The sequence below is a fragment of the Aulostomus chinensis genome, chromosome 4, assembly GCF_037954235.1.
Source record: "Aulostomus chinensis isolate RoL2024-O1b breed Wild chromosome 4, RoL_Achi_v1.0, whole genome shotgun sequence".
NCBI lineage: Eukaryota > Metazoa > Chordata > Actinopteri > Syngnathiformes > Aulostomidae > Aulostomus > Aulostomus chinensis.
This window is the reverse complement of record NC_141323.1, coordinates 15,959,678-15,976,067: the sequence shown is the minus strand read 5'-3', so window position 1 is coordinate 15,976,067 and position 16,390 is coordinate 15,959,678. Positions and strand designations below refer to the sequence as shown.

Below are 16,390 nucleotides of genomic sequence, written 5' to 3'. Positions count from 1 at the left end.
TTCAATCAGCCTTCAATGGAGCCCCCAGAACCATTTCAATTTACTACCTCAACGCCACAGGATGGGAAGCCCTATGCTAACATAAAAATTCTAAATGTCGTGAAAGGCTACAATGGGGGGGTATAGAGAGAGAGAGAGATGGAAAAAGGTACGGTAAGGGTGCCACTGAGCGATAACAGTAACAGAGTGGTTAAAATAGAGATAGGCAAGGGAATTAAAGGGGGGGAAAGAGGGGTGAGAGAAGAGCGGGAAAAGTGAGTAGCATTACACCGCATGCAGCAGTGACAGCAGCGGAGAGAGAAAAAGGAATGAAGTGAAGGACTGGGAGATAGAGAAGAGGAGATAGGGCTTACAGTAAGGAGAGGTGGTGATAAATATAAAGTGTTTTTTTAATCAGAGGTGAATGTGATGTGAAATGACTCACCCTGCAACCTGTTTGAAGGCACGTATTAGCGTTTAGATGTCTGTGATACAAGGTTTGTAAGTGGAAAAAAACACACACACACTTTTTTTTTTTTTTTACCCACAGCAGAAGGTGCGGACTTGTTTATATATTCATGGTTTATATAACGGACATGGCCTTACCTGTGGCTATTGTATCTGTGAGAAAATATTAAAACCACTTTCCTCACAACAACCCTTTTGACCTCAACTTGGCTTCCTTACTTTCTGCAGGGCAACCTTCCATTCACATTCTCCCCTTTGGGCCATAATAGACTCACTCCGCATGTTCATCTTTGCTGCTAGCCCTTTGTGTGCAGGTTAAGTGTTTTTCTCAGTAGTTTTCAGACGGCATTGAAAAGTGCCTTCCGTCGCGCTTAGCTCTCTGAGGGATAGTTGCCATTTCTGTCTTGCTGAGTCATTTCTCTGTGTCCTTCAGTTGCTTCAAAAGTATGTATCATCACCACCAAGTTTGATTAGAAAAAGAACATAAGTTTTGTGTGTGTGTGTTTGCGAAGGTGACACGCCATCAATCAGTTTGGCTTATATACTGTATCAGTTTCTATCTCGAGGCTTCTCACCTTCAACGTTGAAAATGTCTGACTCTGTGACGTTTTTTTTTTTTTTTTCCCCTAAAGGCAGAAAATACAAGTTAAATTCGCAGACACACAACGTGTATGGCACCCCATTTTCTGATTTAAGCTCTGACTTTTGCATTTGTCAGCCAGTTTAAGTTTATTGATCCCACACTGAGGAAGTTCACAATTGTTTGCAATCTTTCCAGCTCTCTGATAACACTGCAAATGCTTGTTATTCCAACTCTGACTGATTTTAAAAGCGAGGGATATTTCAGCATTTTACAAGAACAATTACGATACAAAGATGTGCAATTATGACCAGAAATAATTGGAACTTCAAAGATAAATATCAACAACACGAGACAAAACAGAGACGGACAACAAAACAGACTACTGAATAGCAGTCATCACAACCAGTTAAGTTAAAATTTGGTTTGGTTATACTTCTTTTACACTGTATTAGTCACCCCCATACTTGAATACCATATATGTACGTGAATACCAGCCCCCATCACCAGTCAAGTAATGTCACATTTCATCATATGGTGTATTAAAATACAACAGGTGTAGACCAAAAGTTCATTCCAGTTGAAACAGGGGAAATTTTTAGATAAAGAAACCTTCAAGTTCTTTTGCTCTACTGTATATGATTTGTCTTAACATTCGTTAACTATGTAATGCCTTCACTTCTGGAAATATCACCTGTGGGAGGCAACTCAAGGCTTATCTTATTCATCATACTTGTTTTAATAGAAGGAGCTCCATAAAGAGATGTCTCAGGAATACGGGAAGATGCATTATAATTGCTCGTCTCACTAAATGATTGTGTGTATTTGAGTGAAGCAGTAAGTGCATTTTATTAAGAAAATTAGCATTTGAAGGGAGGATGATACACCGGCTGATGCATGCGTGCGCACACGCACACATACACATACACACACAATTTGACCAGCCGTGGCCACTGCCCTCACCTGCCACTGTCTCTATTGATTGTGCGATGTGCACAAAAGCCATCATTTAGAGCCTGTAGCCTCCTGTTGTGACAGCGAGGCACCTTTGTCACTCTTAATGGTTCACTGTAGCATGAGAGAGAGCTGAGCCTGCTTCCCAACTACAGCCATTCGAACAGTGGTATGTGCGTGTGTGTGTGGTGGGGTGGGAGCAGTATGTATATATGGCAAAGTTCGCTGCTGTTATTGATGAATGGTGTTCCTCTGGAGAGATTTACACGCAACTTCATTTTAAACATGGTCGCAGTTTTATATTAGTTTTAAAAGTATTAACAATAAGGACGACCATCTTCTTTTATGACTATTGAGGAATGCCAAATCAATAAAAAAACTACTCGAAATCCAAGCATGTGATATTAAAAAATTCTCGATTATTTGTTTGATAGCGCTGCCTCTTAAACATCCATTGCAGTCATACTTTTAAAGCAGTGAGCCAACTTAATCCCCTGAATATCTTTGCATCTACCATTCTTTTGACAGCAGAACCAGCCCATTATATAAAATTAATTCTTCATTGTCAAACTCTAAGAAAGAAAAAGTTCTGTCTCTGAAAATATCGAAGCCGTTGTGAAAGGACTAGCATGGACTATTATACCCCTGCTGCTATGATTTTCTTGCCTTAGGCAACGCACCAGGGAAGGTGTGTGTTTGAAAGCAAGTTTCAGTGAGATGGAGGGAATTAAGCTGTACTTGATGGACCAATATTACACACAACTGTGATTGTATTAATTTTAAAAAAGGGGGGGGCAGCTGGGAATGATGATGACCACAAGTCACCGGCAAACTATTAAATATAAACACCAAATAAATTGGAATTTACTTGAATTTACTCAATAACAACATTGCTTTTACATTATGTAGCTTGTTGAAGGATTTATTTACATCATTCGTGGATTTAAGTACACTTATGTACACTTAATGCCCCCAAAATGACATAAAAACTTCCCAGCAGAGGCACAAATGACTTAATGTGACAGTTTAGCATCAAGCATCTGTGCACATCTGTGCTCAGTATGTTTTTTTGCATGAACTGAATATACACCTTGACTTCATCCCTCTCAGAGTAGAGAATAATGAGAGTAGAATTAGAGGGGGAGAGTGTGACGGAGGGTGAGAACACGCAGTAGGAAGATGGAGTAGGCCAGTAGCAGCAGTAAGATGGTGATTTGTCTTTGAGGTTCTGTGGTGCTGCTGTCCGCAGCGTCAGCTAAACAAGGCCATCTCATTTCCTGTTGTCTGCAGGAAGCAGCTGTCTGCTAGCGCTACTGCTGCTCCTGCTACGCAGAGCCCCTGGTCATCAATCTCCCCTGTTTTAATTGGTCTGCACCGCACTGCGACGGAGCAGCACACAAACACGCGCACACACACACACACGGTAACAGAAATAAGCACAGACACACAGAAGCATGCAGGCAAGTCATTTGTGGCTACAAACTCACTCACACACTGAATGAACATCTGTTGCAAATATACAGATATACACCTACATACATGTATGTCACACATCGATAACCACTAATGAACACACGACTTTTCCCACATCTGCCCTGCTTTTGCACCGCATGTGTTATGCAGATTTATAGTACTTCTGATACACATTCTTGTCGGGGAACCGTCCTCATCACTAAATACTGAAATCCCGAGTTACATATAGTAGCTGGGCTAGTTGAGGACTGTGCAGGCTCCTGTGTTCCAGAACAGTCAGTCTCCATGCTTTTGTATGAAATGTGTCAAATGTTATGAATTCCATGTCTCATTGCCCAACACAGTTGCGCAGCCACTCCTTAAGAACGCTGCGGACTGATGTGAAATCTCTAAAGCCTCCGCACTCCCCAAACATTTAATCAGCACACTGATCAAACACCAGGGTATGATGAAGTACTTCCCGATTCATTTCTTACTCCTCAAAAAGAACAATTCTATTTTGAACATGGGCCTACAGCAATGTAATAAACCTTCCATATCTAATAATCTGTAAAGTGATTAACGCTTTAACAGTTGTTAGGCCTAAGGTAGCCCCTCGAGGTAGAGCTGCTGCTCAGATTTGATTCCATTTCTCTGTTTGAGCCATTGACAGGTAGTTTGTTATCATATCAGTTTCACAGCTGGACGTCCCGCATTCAGATACAACTACTAGAACTTCATTAAATCGACCAACCAGAATGTTACAGGCCAGTTATGGTCACCTGCTCCTCTAGGGCTAGGTATTGAAATTCAGTACTTTTAGAAGATGCCTTATCATTCAGTAGCAATACCTGAGAAATAAATCTTCAAGTTATGATTTTTTTTTTTTTGTAAAACTCCTTTGATTGGAAAACATGCTGAAACACAACCCCAAAGTTGAAACATACCAATTAAATTGAATAAGTTTGTTCCTCCTTTCATGTTAGGAAATGGTTTTGTGAGTAAAAGTTCCTGAGAGCTGAAAACTAGATCCGTGGATTTTTAATTGATAATGTAGTTTTCTTTTGGGTACAATTTTTCTCGATAAGAATACTCATAAAAGGAACAGCATCCACAAGGGGATTAAAATCAAGGTATTGATAAAGCTACCATCATCGAAACTTTGAACTCCACCAGCCTTATACTGTATGATGCTCTAAGAAATTCGACATTTACAGAAAGTATATATATATTTAAGATAACCCGGGATCAATTTCGGCTAGAAATCTCTCAAAGGGTGGAATCAAGAGAGGATCATTTGTCCCTGAGGTCAGCTAACTTGCTAATAATGTGTCATTAGCAGTTAGAGATATTTTTCTCTCCCTGGTTAAATTCTGCTAATATTTGCCAACTTACCTGCTAAACCGGCATTGTTTTGTGTCCCATCCCATTAAAAAAAAATGTGATGAGGGTTAAATCTATCAGTGTTTTATGGAAATGGGTCTAGACCAGAGAGCTTCTGCTGAAATGCCCATAGGAAGCCATATAAAGACAGGTATTTTACCTAAGCAGCTGACCTGCCATTCTTTATATGGGGAGGGGTCAAGCTGAAAATAATGGCCAACAGCTAACATTTGAAGGATTATCTGACAGTGACAGTCCGTTCCGTCTGTCATCCATTGTGGTCTCTGTGGAGTCTGTGTAGGCTTACAGCGGAGTGAACCTCTGTCTTATATCCTATTAGCCTCGGTCTCCCAAGGAAAGGTCCTGATTATAAAGGCAATTTATATCTGCTGCTGTAAGCATGTGGACACACACATCATTTCCATGAGGCATCTGTGCACCTTCCCCTCGCGCGCCCCTGTCTTTCTCTCTTTTGTTCTCTTACACACACACACGCGCGCACGCACACACACACATGTTCAAACCCAACAAAAGCCCTCCGTGTATGTGTGGCAGCATCGGGCGTAAGAACAGGGTATAAACAGCAGGGAGTCTGGGAGAGGCGTGGGCGGTGTGAGTAGGAAGAGCATATGCATTTGACGAGGTGCTGATGAAAACACACACTTAATCACACAAAGTATTGTCACATAAAAAAAAAAAAACTTGTAATATTCTTATATCTCTTTCTCTCTCCTTTTATCTTTCCCCTCTCTTATCCCCTTGCACACAAACACCCATACTGCAAATCCTGGACAGGTTTCAGATGGCACACACCAACTGGAATCTTAATTCTCCCTCAAAACCATTTTTGATGAGGGTGGGGGGTGTGTGTGTGGGGGGGGGAGGGGGGGGGGCAGTGTGTGAACTGGTCATGCAGCCTGAGCTGGTGGAGGAAGTTGACACATTGCCATCCAGTGGCAGCAGTTGAAATTGCTGATGCTTGGACTGCAAATGCATTCATTTGCCAGTTTATGAGGTTGAGTAGAACACGCTGCAAAACAAAACAAAAAATCAAGAAATTCCTTCCTTTTTTGATTTATGTTAATATTGTTTTAAAATATGGCTTCCAAATAACCATTAAAACTTACCAACACCCCCCTCAAACTTATCACTACAAAACTGAACATGTACTCCTCACCGTTGTATTATACTGCATTAGTGTACCAAATAAATTGGTCACTGTGAAAATATAAAACGGCAGTAGCCAGATTGTAATTTTCTTCCTCATCAAACTTTTTAATTTCCCACTTCTTCAACGATTTGCCGCAGCGATGTGCTTTGAAATCTCAAGAGAAGGTCTTTATATTATCATGTGTGACTTCATTAATTTACCGCTGCTGTAGAAATAAGTAAGCGGTGTGTATTAGGGTGTAATATTCCCTTGGAAGCAGCATTGACGAATATGCAGTTGAATAACAATTAAAACCTGCCATTTCAAACATTTATTGTCTGATCCATTGGAATGAAAGCTAATGTTGGTTTGTGCCATAAAACTCATTAAGTGTCTCCAACCATTAAAATCCTTTAATGACTTTGAAATTCTTCAGAACTGACAGGGTAAGGCTGCAAGTAATTGCATATAGATAAGTACTTTCAAGTGTCACTACATGCGGTGTATTGATGTATTGACATGCGGCTGTACATTTTTATGTCGGTCTACAGGCGAGTCTGACAAAGAGACTGATCTGCTGCAGACACTTGCACCAGCACTTCCTCTCATCCGTCCTCCTCTCTCTCTTTCTCTCTCTCGCTCTCTCTCTCTCTCTCTCTCTCTCTCTCTCTCTCTCAGTTGACAGAGATTCAGTGTGCCCTGTCCTTGGTTTGTCTTTTCAACACTCCTTCCTCTCTGGGCGGCGAAATCAAAATTCAACATAGCTGATGGGTTCGTGTCTGAGGGGAACTCTGGGAGATTTAAAAATGCTGAGTCTCTAATCGATCCGAGCACACTCTTATTCTGCTGTCTTTCTTAAATCTTCGTCTTTATCCCATTTCTCTTTCAGCATCATTACGCCGCTGCTGCAGATAGAGATGGATGATGGGATTCCAACCCTTTCCATTTAAAGAAGCATTTGTTACCTTAGGTTTAGTTTCCAGCAGAAAATGAATGGAGAGTTGTTGCTATCAAACATCTCTGTCCTTGTCTGCTCCCATTGCCGTCTCAAAAAACTCAAAGCTTGACTTTCTCTGAATAATCCGAGTGCCACTAGAATTACAGTGCATTACATTCACTCATTAGTCAAATCCCAGTTGGTATAAATACATCTTGCCATTCAGGATTGTTACTTCTTTATGTACACACACATAGTGCATGACTTCCTTAATTATCCAGCCCCAGATCCTAGGCTCTGACATCTGTTTCCTAATGATGGATAATTACACACTGTCAAGCGCAATCATCAGCAGTCGCTGCCTAGAAACTGGATTGGGGGTGAGACTACCGCCGCCATGCTGGTTTCAGAGAAGACGACACACCTTGAGGGGAGGATGCATCAGCACACTCTGCCTTACTGTCACCCATCCATCCATCCATCCATCCATCCATCCATCCATCCCTTGTCTTCCGCTTATTCCTGTTCAGGGTCGTGGGGGGCCTGGAGCCTATCCAAGCGGCTATGGACGAGAGGCGGGGTTCACCCTGGACAGGTCGCCAGTCCATCACAGGGCCAACACATATAGACAGACACCCATTCACACTCACAGTCACACCTACGGTCAATTTAGAGTATCAATCAGCCTCGTCCTCTCTTGATGTCTTTGGACTGTGGAAGGAAGCTGGAGTACCAGAGAGAACCCACACAGGAACAGGGAGAACATGCAGACTCACACAGAAAGATCCTGTGCCCGAGCCGGGAATTGAACCAGGAATCTTCTTGCTGTAAGGCGACAGCTCTGACCACTGAACCACCGTGCCGCCCGCCTTAGTTTCAATTAGAGCATAAAAGTTGGCTATTATTTACTTTTCACAGATACTTTGATGTACAGTATGTACCGAGCATATGGCGTTGATTTATATGCGCCCAAGTAAAACACTTTAAAGATGAATAATTTTGATGTGAAAGACACAATCTCTTATTAAACTCTGCTAAGGAAGTCATGTGATCACGGACTTTGTTTTGAGTTGATTTCAATAAAATACGGTCGTGCTTGTTGGATATTCAAAACGTTCTGTTAAAATGTGCTCTCAAAAAACAGAAATGATTCGCAACCAGATACAGAGATGAGTTATGCAATCTCTGAGTACCTTCTAGTGAGATGTGCAGACTATCCAGCAATATCACTGCGCTTGGTCAGGAAACTACTGTAGAATCGGGTGCGTATTTAACTCGTACAATAACATCCTGTAATTATCAGCGTTTTTTCACAACGAATGTTAAGGACAAGTAGGGATGCCCTTTAATATCAAGATCAGCGCATCACTGGCATCACCAGATATTGGAAATTTTTCAGATTTTTTATATGTTTTTTTTTGTTGTTTGTTTACGGTATGTAGATATCATATAAACCTGTTTTTATAAAGATGATATTGACATCCGCTATTGGCCAAAACTGCTGTGAAAATATCAGCTTGTCAGATATTGGCAAAGTAATAAAATATCATGTATACCCAAGCACAACACATACAAATTCAGGCAGGGACAATTTGGATTTGAAGACTTTTACTTCCTCTGCCCCACAGCGTTCATGCAGCTAAGCTAACTAGCGGTTGTGTGGAGCTGCATAAGGCACACAGAGAGGAGATAAGGGTCTCTATTTGCTTGTCTGCCATTAAAAATGATGGATAACAAGTGTATTTCCTGAAACAATGTCATATTCCTTTAATTATATTGTAAGTTGATATGGTAAACCCATGACAAACAACTGCTTGTTTGCACTCTTGTTTTAGTCTTTAGCAACTCCTCGGGGAAATATCTGGCTTTTTATGCTGCTAATTGCTCCACAATGTTCACCAGCTAGTTGCATATCTGAGCCATTTGGTGCTGAGCAGGTAGAGCGCAATGGGTTTTTGCATAACTTTTTGACTGGAAATGACTCAGTGTGAGTGAAATGAAACATTTATAAGGATAATTAGCATTTAATACTAGTAATACTTGACCTTTGAAAACAAAAGCTGCGCTGTACCAAAATCATAAATACTGCTTTTGTATTGTCTTCAATGGCTCAGGAAAAAAACAATCCAAAATATTATACTTTTTGTTGCTATTTTTAAGGTGGTTTGGTTTCCTGTTAGGTGGCACGGTGGTGCAGTGGTTAGCACTGTCGCCTCACAGCAAGGAGGATCCGGGTTTGAGCCCCGGCTGGAGCACGGGATCTTTCTGTGTGGAGTCTGCATGTTCTCCCTGTTCCTGTGTGGGTTCTCTCTGGTACTCCAGCTTCCTCCCACAGTCCAAAGACATCAAGAGAGGACGAGGCTGATTGATACTCTAAATTGACCGTAGGTGTGACTGTGAGTGTGAATGGTTGTCTGTTTTTATGTGTTGGCCCTGTGATGGACTGGTGACCCGTCCAGGGTGAACCCCACCTCTCGCCTGAAGGCTGCTGAGATAGGCTCCAGCCCCCCCACGACCCTTAACAGGAATAAGTGGAAGAAAATGGATTGATGGATGGATTGTTTCCTATTATTCCTGTAATCAGACGTCTTATCTTTATAATTATATAACTGGGTTCTTGAAACGGACACCTGCTGTTACAACATTAGCCCCACATGTCAGTATCTGCATGGACGTGACGGTAGACAAGCAGATGATTTAAAGTTTTTATTAATATTTCACACACAGGGGTGAGTCCACACTGTGTTGGTTGCTGCAGTGTCTCTGCGGTGCATCCCCCTAACTACTTGGCTCACACCTCGGCTCTGTAATGCTACCATATGGTTGACTGGTGTGTTTTGTTGTCACCTGGCTATGAACTTGACATAATGTTATATTTGGTCCAATTATAACAGCCTTCTTAGTTAGTTGAGTGGTGGCTATTCAAGTCAATGGAGGTTATTTAAGGTAGCGCGCCTCGGGTCATTTTCTGGCATATACCTGTCATTGGACTAGCGTTTTCTCATGCAGCTGTAAAGGCACATTTATTCCAGGAGCAATTACAGGACTTAGCGGATTTGACTTTCTGTGTCTCCATTTGAATACACATTTAGACGCTCTACTTGGACCTAAAAGCTGAAGTTCCAGGTCAAACCGGGTCATGTTTTTTTTTCATAGTAGCTCATGATAACTGGTAAAAAAAAAAAAAAAAATGTGGCTTTAGACCTCAATTGCAGTTTTGATAGGTCAAATAAAGCCTGGCCCTCTGTCTACGGCGCGTGTTCAGATTATCTCCCTATGGTTTTTTTTTTGTGGGAGACTCATAGGAGGTACAGTAAAGGTTTAACCAGTTGCAGGTGTATTGCTTGCACCGATGAGCTCTGCTGAGCTTTTTGGGGAGGTTTTTGACTCACTGGACACGTTGACGGTATGGTGTCTGTTCAGCTGTCATCTATTATCACCACCATCATCTTCTTCACCAGGAGCTGTGATTCTCTATATGGCATGTCACGCATCAGCGAGGCAGGAGTTTGAAAAATGTGACTGTAATGATAATGAGCTGAATTTTTTTTTTTTTTTTTTTCTGGATCCATTTGGAGATCTTTAAGCTCTGCTGCCTCACATGCTATTTAGCCATTTGCATTTTAACTAGCCTTTTCTGCTCAATATTCCAGATGATTCCCCTCATTCTTCTCACTGTGTTTAATGCATGTTGTGTTACTCGCCCACCGACTGCTAAAATGTAAATTAGTTCACATGTGAGCTCTCTTTTACCTCGGCTAAACTTCCTCTCAACACTCATGGGCCCGATATCCTACAGCTCAGCTCCAGATGGCCGTCTGAATAGACAAAGCAGTTTTACTGCCTCGTCCCTGCTACATTGCTCAAACGTTATCACCCCTGCCTACAAAAATCCATCTGTGCTCGCACACTAACTTGAAGATCCATCATCTTGACGCTTGTATTGAAACAATGACGATAATGACAGCATGAGATGGATCTCAGCGCAGCGCTATGCACGTTGAAACTTTTGTGCAGAGATTGATTTCTAAAAATGAACTTGTCAGCAGAAATTGTTTTTTTTTGTAAAAGAGGAGTGTTTAAGTTGTGCTGTCTACATATTTATACAGAGGAGCCATATCTGCCCCCCTGTTGTTTCGCAAGCTCGGCGGTTTTAATGAGGCCACAGAAGAGTTTCTCCTACTTAACTTTCTGTTGTGGTAGAGTTTCAGTGGGAATCAATGAAGGATTTAGAATAGGTTTAGTTTCCCCTTTCTCTCTCTCTCTGGCACACAAGGATGCACACACACACACACACACACACACACACACACACACACACACACACACACACTGGCCTCAGCTCTTGCTGACTAATTGGGTGCAGATTCTGAGTGGTGTGATCTTAACAGCTTTTACTTCTCATGTGTTTGTCTGCGTGTGTTTTGGGGTGTCTGTATTGGATAATGCCGAGCCAGAGGACACATCAGTGTCTGTACCTGTAAGCAAAACCTTCATCCTGCTCCCCTGAGCTCTACTTCCTCTTACTGTGTGCAATGATCCAGCCTCCTGCTAGCTCCCTCTCCACATGACTCCCAACACAAACACTAGTTGAGTTGCCATTAATTGCACAATTTAAAGCAACATTATGCAGCCTGCTTAAACGAACTTATTTTGGTGATACACTGATTTGTGAGAAAGAGGATGGTGCTCATTTTATTCCTTCCATGAGCTGAGAATCTCACTTTCTGCACTATGTAATTTAAGGTTATTTGAACTCCCACCAGCTTGTAGTACAAGTTATAGCTTCGAATGGAAATCATGTCAGATATGAAAAGAATTAAAGGGATGTCAATGGAGGAGGCTAAGTTTAGAAGAGGAGACAAACAAGATCCTTACCTCCTGTTCGTTCAAAACCAGTTGTTGTACTTCAAATCATGTTAACATAGTTCTCCCTTGATTCTCATAGGAACAAGTTTGAGTGTATTTTACCACTTAATGCTGCTTTAACCAAATTCTCAGCATATTTTCAAAAGGCAAGGCTTGTGTATTTCCATTTCCGTCAACGACACAAAAATTTTAAAAAAATGTCCGTCTCCTTTTTCTGAGCCAGGCTTTGCCTTTTTATTTGGCCATTCATTCAATCTGCATCAAAGTTTATACTGAATGATTCTTTTTACCTTTTTATTGTATGAACCAAATAATCAATACATGTGGGCATAATAAAAAAAAAAGGCTGTTTCCCTCTCCCAAGACAAAAATCACTGTCTTTGTGCAAAACGCAGACAGTGTATTCAAATAAACTGATGTTCATGGCAATTGACTCTTCTTGTATTTTCCAAATGTATTTGGGCAATTATCTTCTTATCTAGATTTATCTTGGTGACGTCACTCCCTCTGTCATCTTTGTTTACACGTGTAATACACTTTCCTTTTCATTCTTTTTCTTTTTTTGTTGTTTTTTTCTGTCTTCCATGAGTTTATAGGTCATATGTATTCCAAATCTTGTAGGTCAAAGAATGAAGAGTTTGATTTATATGTACATTTATATGTGCTGAGCGCTTGAGAAAGCACTCACTCCTGCATGGTGTGTGTGTGTTTACGTGCCACGTGTCAGTGTGTGTGGGTGTGTGCATGTGCGAAGGTGTCTGACGAGGCCAGTGACCAATGATTCTCTGACAAACGAGGTGTGTATGTGCCTCTGCAAACCCATATGTTACTGTCTGACCCTAAGTGACCAGCTACACACCGACTTGCTGAAGGAATTGGAAAAGCTTGCCCACTGCAGCTTTCAGCCTTTTTAATCATTTTCAGTTAGCGTTAGAACGATTTTATATTTGAAAAGTGTAAAGTCTTTTACCCCTGGCTTTTAGACGAAACCTGAGAGTTGATCGAAACCTTCCAAAATCGGTTTACTCTGCTGATCTTACCCTGCTAGTCAGTTTTGGACCCATGAAGCTGGTTACATGTCTTATTGCTCCTGTAATCAAAGCCAATCAGCCTCTATTTACAGGTGGTGAGTCACTTGTATAAACTTTCTAGCTGTTTTCATATTTGTTTGTCTTCCTCACAGGTTCATTCAGGAGATAGAAATGAACATGGGGCCAGGCCAGGCCAAGCAGTGCCAGCTCCGAACCTTCCTCACTTACTACATCAACGACCTCTTTCTCAATCAGGTTAGTGTCAAGCTGCCTCTTATAGCGTCTCATTGTGCTTCTGTGGAACATCTGACATTTCCCGCACAAATAATTCTCCCCAACATTAAATAACGCGCAATTGCACAATGTCATAGTGCAATACACCACAAAATTTAAGGAAAGTTCTGGGCAGCTTTTGCATATTTTCATGCATTTGTTTCTTTGTAAAGCTGCTGTAATATAGAAAGTTAAAACATTCTTACAAACATAAGTAATTCTGATTTATGCAACTGATTTTTACTAATAACTTCATAAATGCCAGAGTTATTCAGAACACCCATTAAGTGGAGCCATTAAATGTTTAAAATGCAGGGAGCAGCGTGGAAATGACACTGAAATTATATTAACACTGATGGGAACATTCTCACCTACATGACAAAAATCATTACAAAGCAACAAAAAAGGTAGTTGGATTACTATATTTATGTCACCAGCTCATTTAATATGGCTGACCAAATTATCAATTAACCTTTAGGTGCGAACAGAGATCAACAAAGAAATTGAGGGCGTGAGCAAGGCAGCTGACCCTTTGAAGATCCTTGCCAGTGCGGATACCATGAAGGTTCTGGGTGTCCAGAGACCCCTACTGCAGGTGAGGAGCACTCAACAGTAACTACAGCATGTTTTTGGTGCAAAATACAGTTGGTCTAAGAGTCCTAAAAACACAAATGCAAAATTTTTGAGGGACTTCTGGAAAATCTTTTAAACTTTATTTTACACTTGCAAAGACAACTAAAAATGTGTTTTTGAAAAATGCACCATGTCTTCACAATGTGAATAGGCTTCAGAAAATAGGAGGAGCCTCCCCCCCTGGATTTTACAGACTCCTTTTCAAAGGTTGACCATACGCAAATTTGGAAAATAAGTCAAAGAGAAAGCAAAGTGAATTATTCGATAACTGGATTCAAGTCACTAAGGTAAAGACTTGCTACTCTCAGTAAAACGATCGGGTATGCACCTCATGGACAAATGGATAAATATTGAAGTTCCTTCTCCTGATGCACTGAAGCCACAGATAAAAATCTACAAACACAGTGACAGACAAGCCCACACAAGGTCAATGGAAATTTAAACCCTCCCGAACATCTTCACTGATTTACAAGCTGACTTATTGAAGAAAGCTGCATGATTCAGAACAGCATACACCACAGCTAAAGAAAGGCTATCTTATATAAAGCCAACTCCCCTCTTGACAGTACAGTGGCTTTAAAGCACTGAACCCTGCAATATCCACAAATCTGACTGCACCTGTGCAGAAATTACAGGCCACATTGCAAAGGAGCCAAATCATTTAGGGGTACAAGCGAGAGAGGCTACGGAGCAGTATAGAGACTGGATATTGCAGGGCAAAAAACCCCAAATCTGCTGAATGCAAAAGAGGACTCTCCACTGTAGGTGACACTGCCAGCCAACCGATTCCACAAAGAGAAACTGTCCTCACATCTGTTTGTAGACCAAAACATACCTCACGTAGAGACAGTTGATCCAGTACTGTTGGTATGAACCTGGATACCTCAGGAAGGCAATGAGAAAATGCCAAGCTAAGGCCTTGATGGTCCATTCTTTTTTTCAGATGTACGATTTTTAAATCTCTAGCCTATGTATGGAGTGAAATATGATAGATCTGCTGTACCGAAGGTAAAAGCTGAACAGCGACACCGTCTTTGCATGTCGGAGTATGTGTCAACTTGGGGAGATAAAAGTGTGGACTTTGTTGCAGGGCATAGTTGTTGAGGGGTTGTGGAATTGTGCGGGTGGCTCTCTTGTTAACGATGTTAGCCTTGGTGTTGTGTGTATAAAGTTGTATGTATGTATGTTGTATGTTGAGTCTGTGTAAGGCTTCAGTATAACATTGTAGCTCTAGATAGTCACAGTATTTCTCCCACTGACTGCATATATGGGGGAATGATGTATAAGTAACATCTGTAGTGTATGCTAGCTATACTGCTTATCTTTAAGAGGGTCACAGGAGACTGAACCTGATCCCAGTTGATGTTCTACAAGAGGCCGGATACGCCTTGGACCTCTGCACATGAGAAATAGATTTGACTGCATATGAAAAGCATCAAACCTTTGAAGCAGCCAGTTCACACACACACACACACACACACACACACACACGCTCATACGCTCATGTATAATCATGTGTAGTAGTTGTCTCGCAGTATATCCACATGTGAGCGGCCAGCTAGGTTTAAAAAACAACAACAAAAAAAAAACTGTTAGTTTGGCTGTGTTTCTTCTTTGTAGCCCAGTTCAATAGCGGAGGTTTGGAGTGGGCACACTCACCTCACATTTTTCTGTGATCTTTTGTATTCAGGGCCAGACACGCACACACACATGCACAAACACACACACACGCACACACATCCTTACATATCCACACACTTTTCCCCTCTCAGTTCCTCTCCCACATCATCATGGCCGCCCTGCCACCTATTTTACAGGATCATAATTGCAACTGTAGTAGAAGCATGATTTTTTGTGAGTCCGTAGATGCTGCTAAAAAGCGGTGGTACCACACACACAGTTGTTATGATCTTCGTGGGATTCATTCATTCATTTGCGTTCCCTAACCCTAACCGCTACCTAACTTAGTCCTGAAGGATGGTTAATCTGAGGTTACAATCCTAGTTTCAAAGGGACTTGCTTACTTTGGTGAGAGGTGAGACCCCACAAAACGCCTGCGCATACGAATACATTGCGTCATACTCAAATGTCTTTCTTTCCTCTGGTTTTCAGTACTATCTTTTTTCACTCTGCAACACAGTCTTGCGCTCACACACACACGCGCGCGCACACACACACACTGACTGTGGCCACACTAACAAGCATGTGCTTGTGTTCAGGATATCTATCCATGTGGTCCAAGCTGACTGAGAGTACACGTGACAGTGTGTGTTTATGTGAGAGTCTTATTCAAACAAATTACACAAAGGAAGATGTCTTCGTTCCAAATGAAAGCAGACACTTTTATGTTTAAAGTGATGTACATCTGATATTTACGTTGCCACCATTACAGAGAGCTTTATTGGAGTTTCATCTTTACCTCTCAAAATGATATAAGACATTCTCCAAATTAAAATTGTTTATTGTAGCTAAAACTTAAAGTTTGATAATATAATTTTAAAGAAATTAAGGTTTGATTTGCTCCACCATATTTTGGCAAACATCGCTAGCTCTGGAAGCCGGCCAATTAGCACAATTCGGCTACACTTGTGTCTATATTTACTAATTATGTCGTAAAAATATATATTTCGGTGTACTTTTTTTGTCGTCGCTGCCCGTGCAGTTGCCAAGAAATACCGTAT

At 41.3% G+C, this 16,390-nt stretch overlaps 1 protein-coding gene across 1 annotated transcript in view; it reads left to right on the top strand.

The window, feature by feature from the left end:
* exoc4 (exocyst complex component 4) overlaps positions 1-16,390 on the top strand; it is a 119,358-nt gene that overhangs the window by 59,632 nt on the left and 43,336 nt on the right. The window contains exons 13-14 of the mRNA XM_086202069.1: positions 12,956-13,058; positions 13,555-13,671. Coding sequence (XP_086058195.1) covers positions 12,956-13,058; positions 13,555-13,671 — 220 coding nt within the window. The remainder of the gene's footprint in view (positions 1-12,955; positions 13,059-13,554; positions 13,672-16,390) is intronic.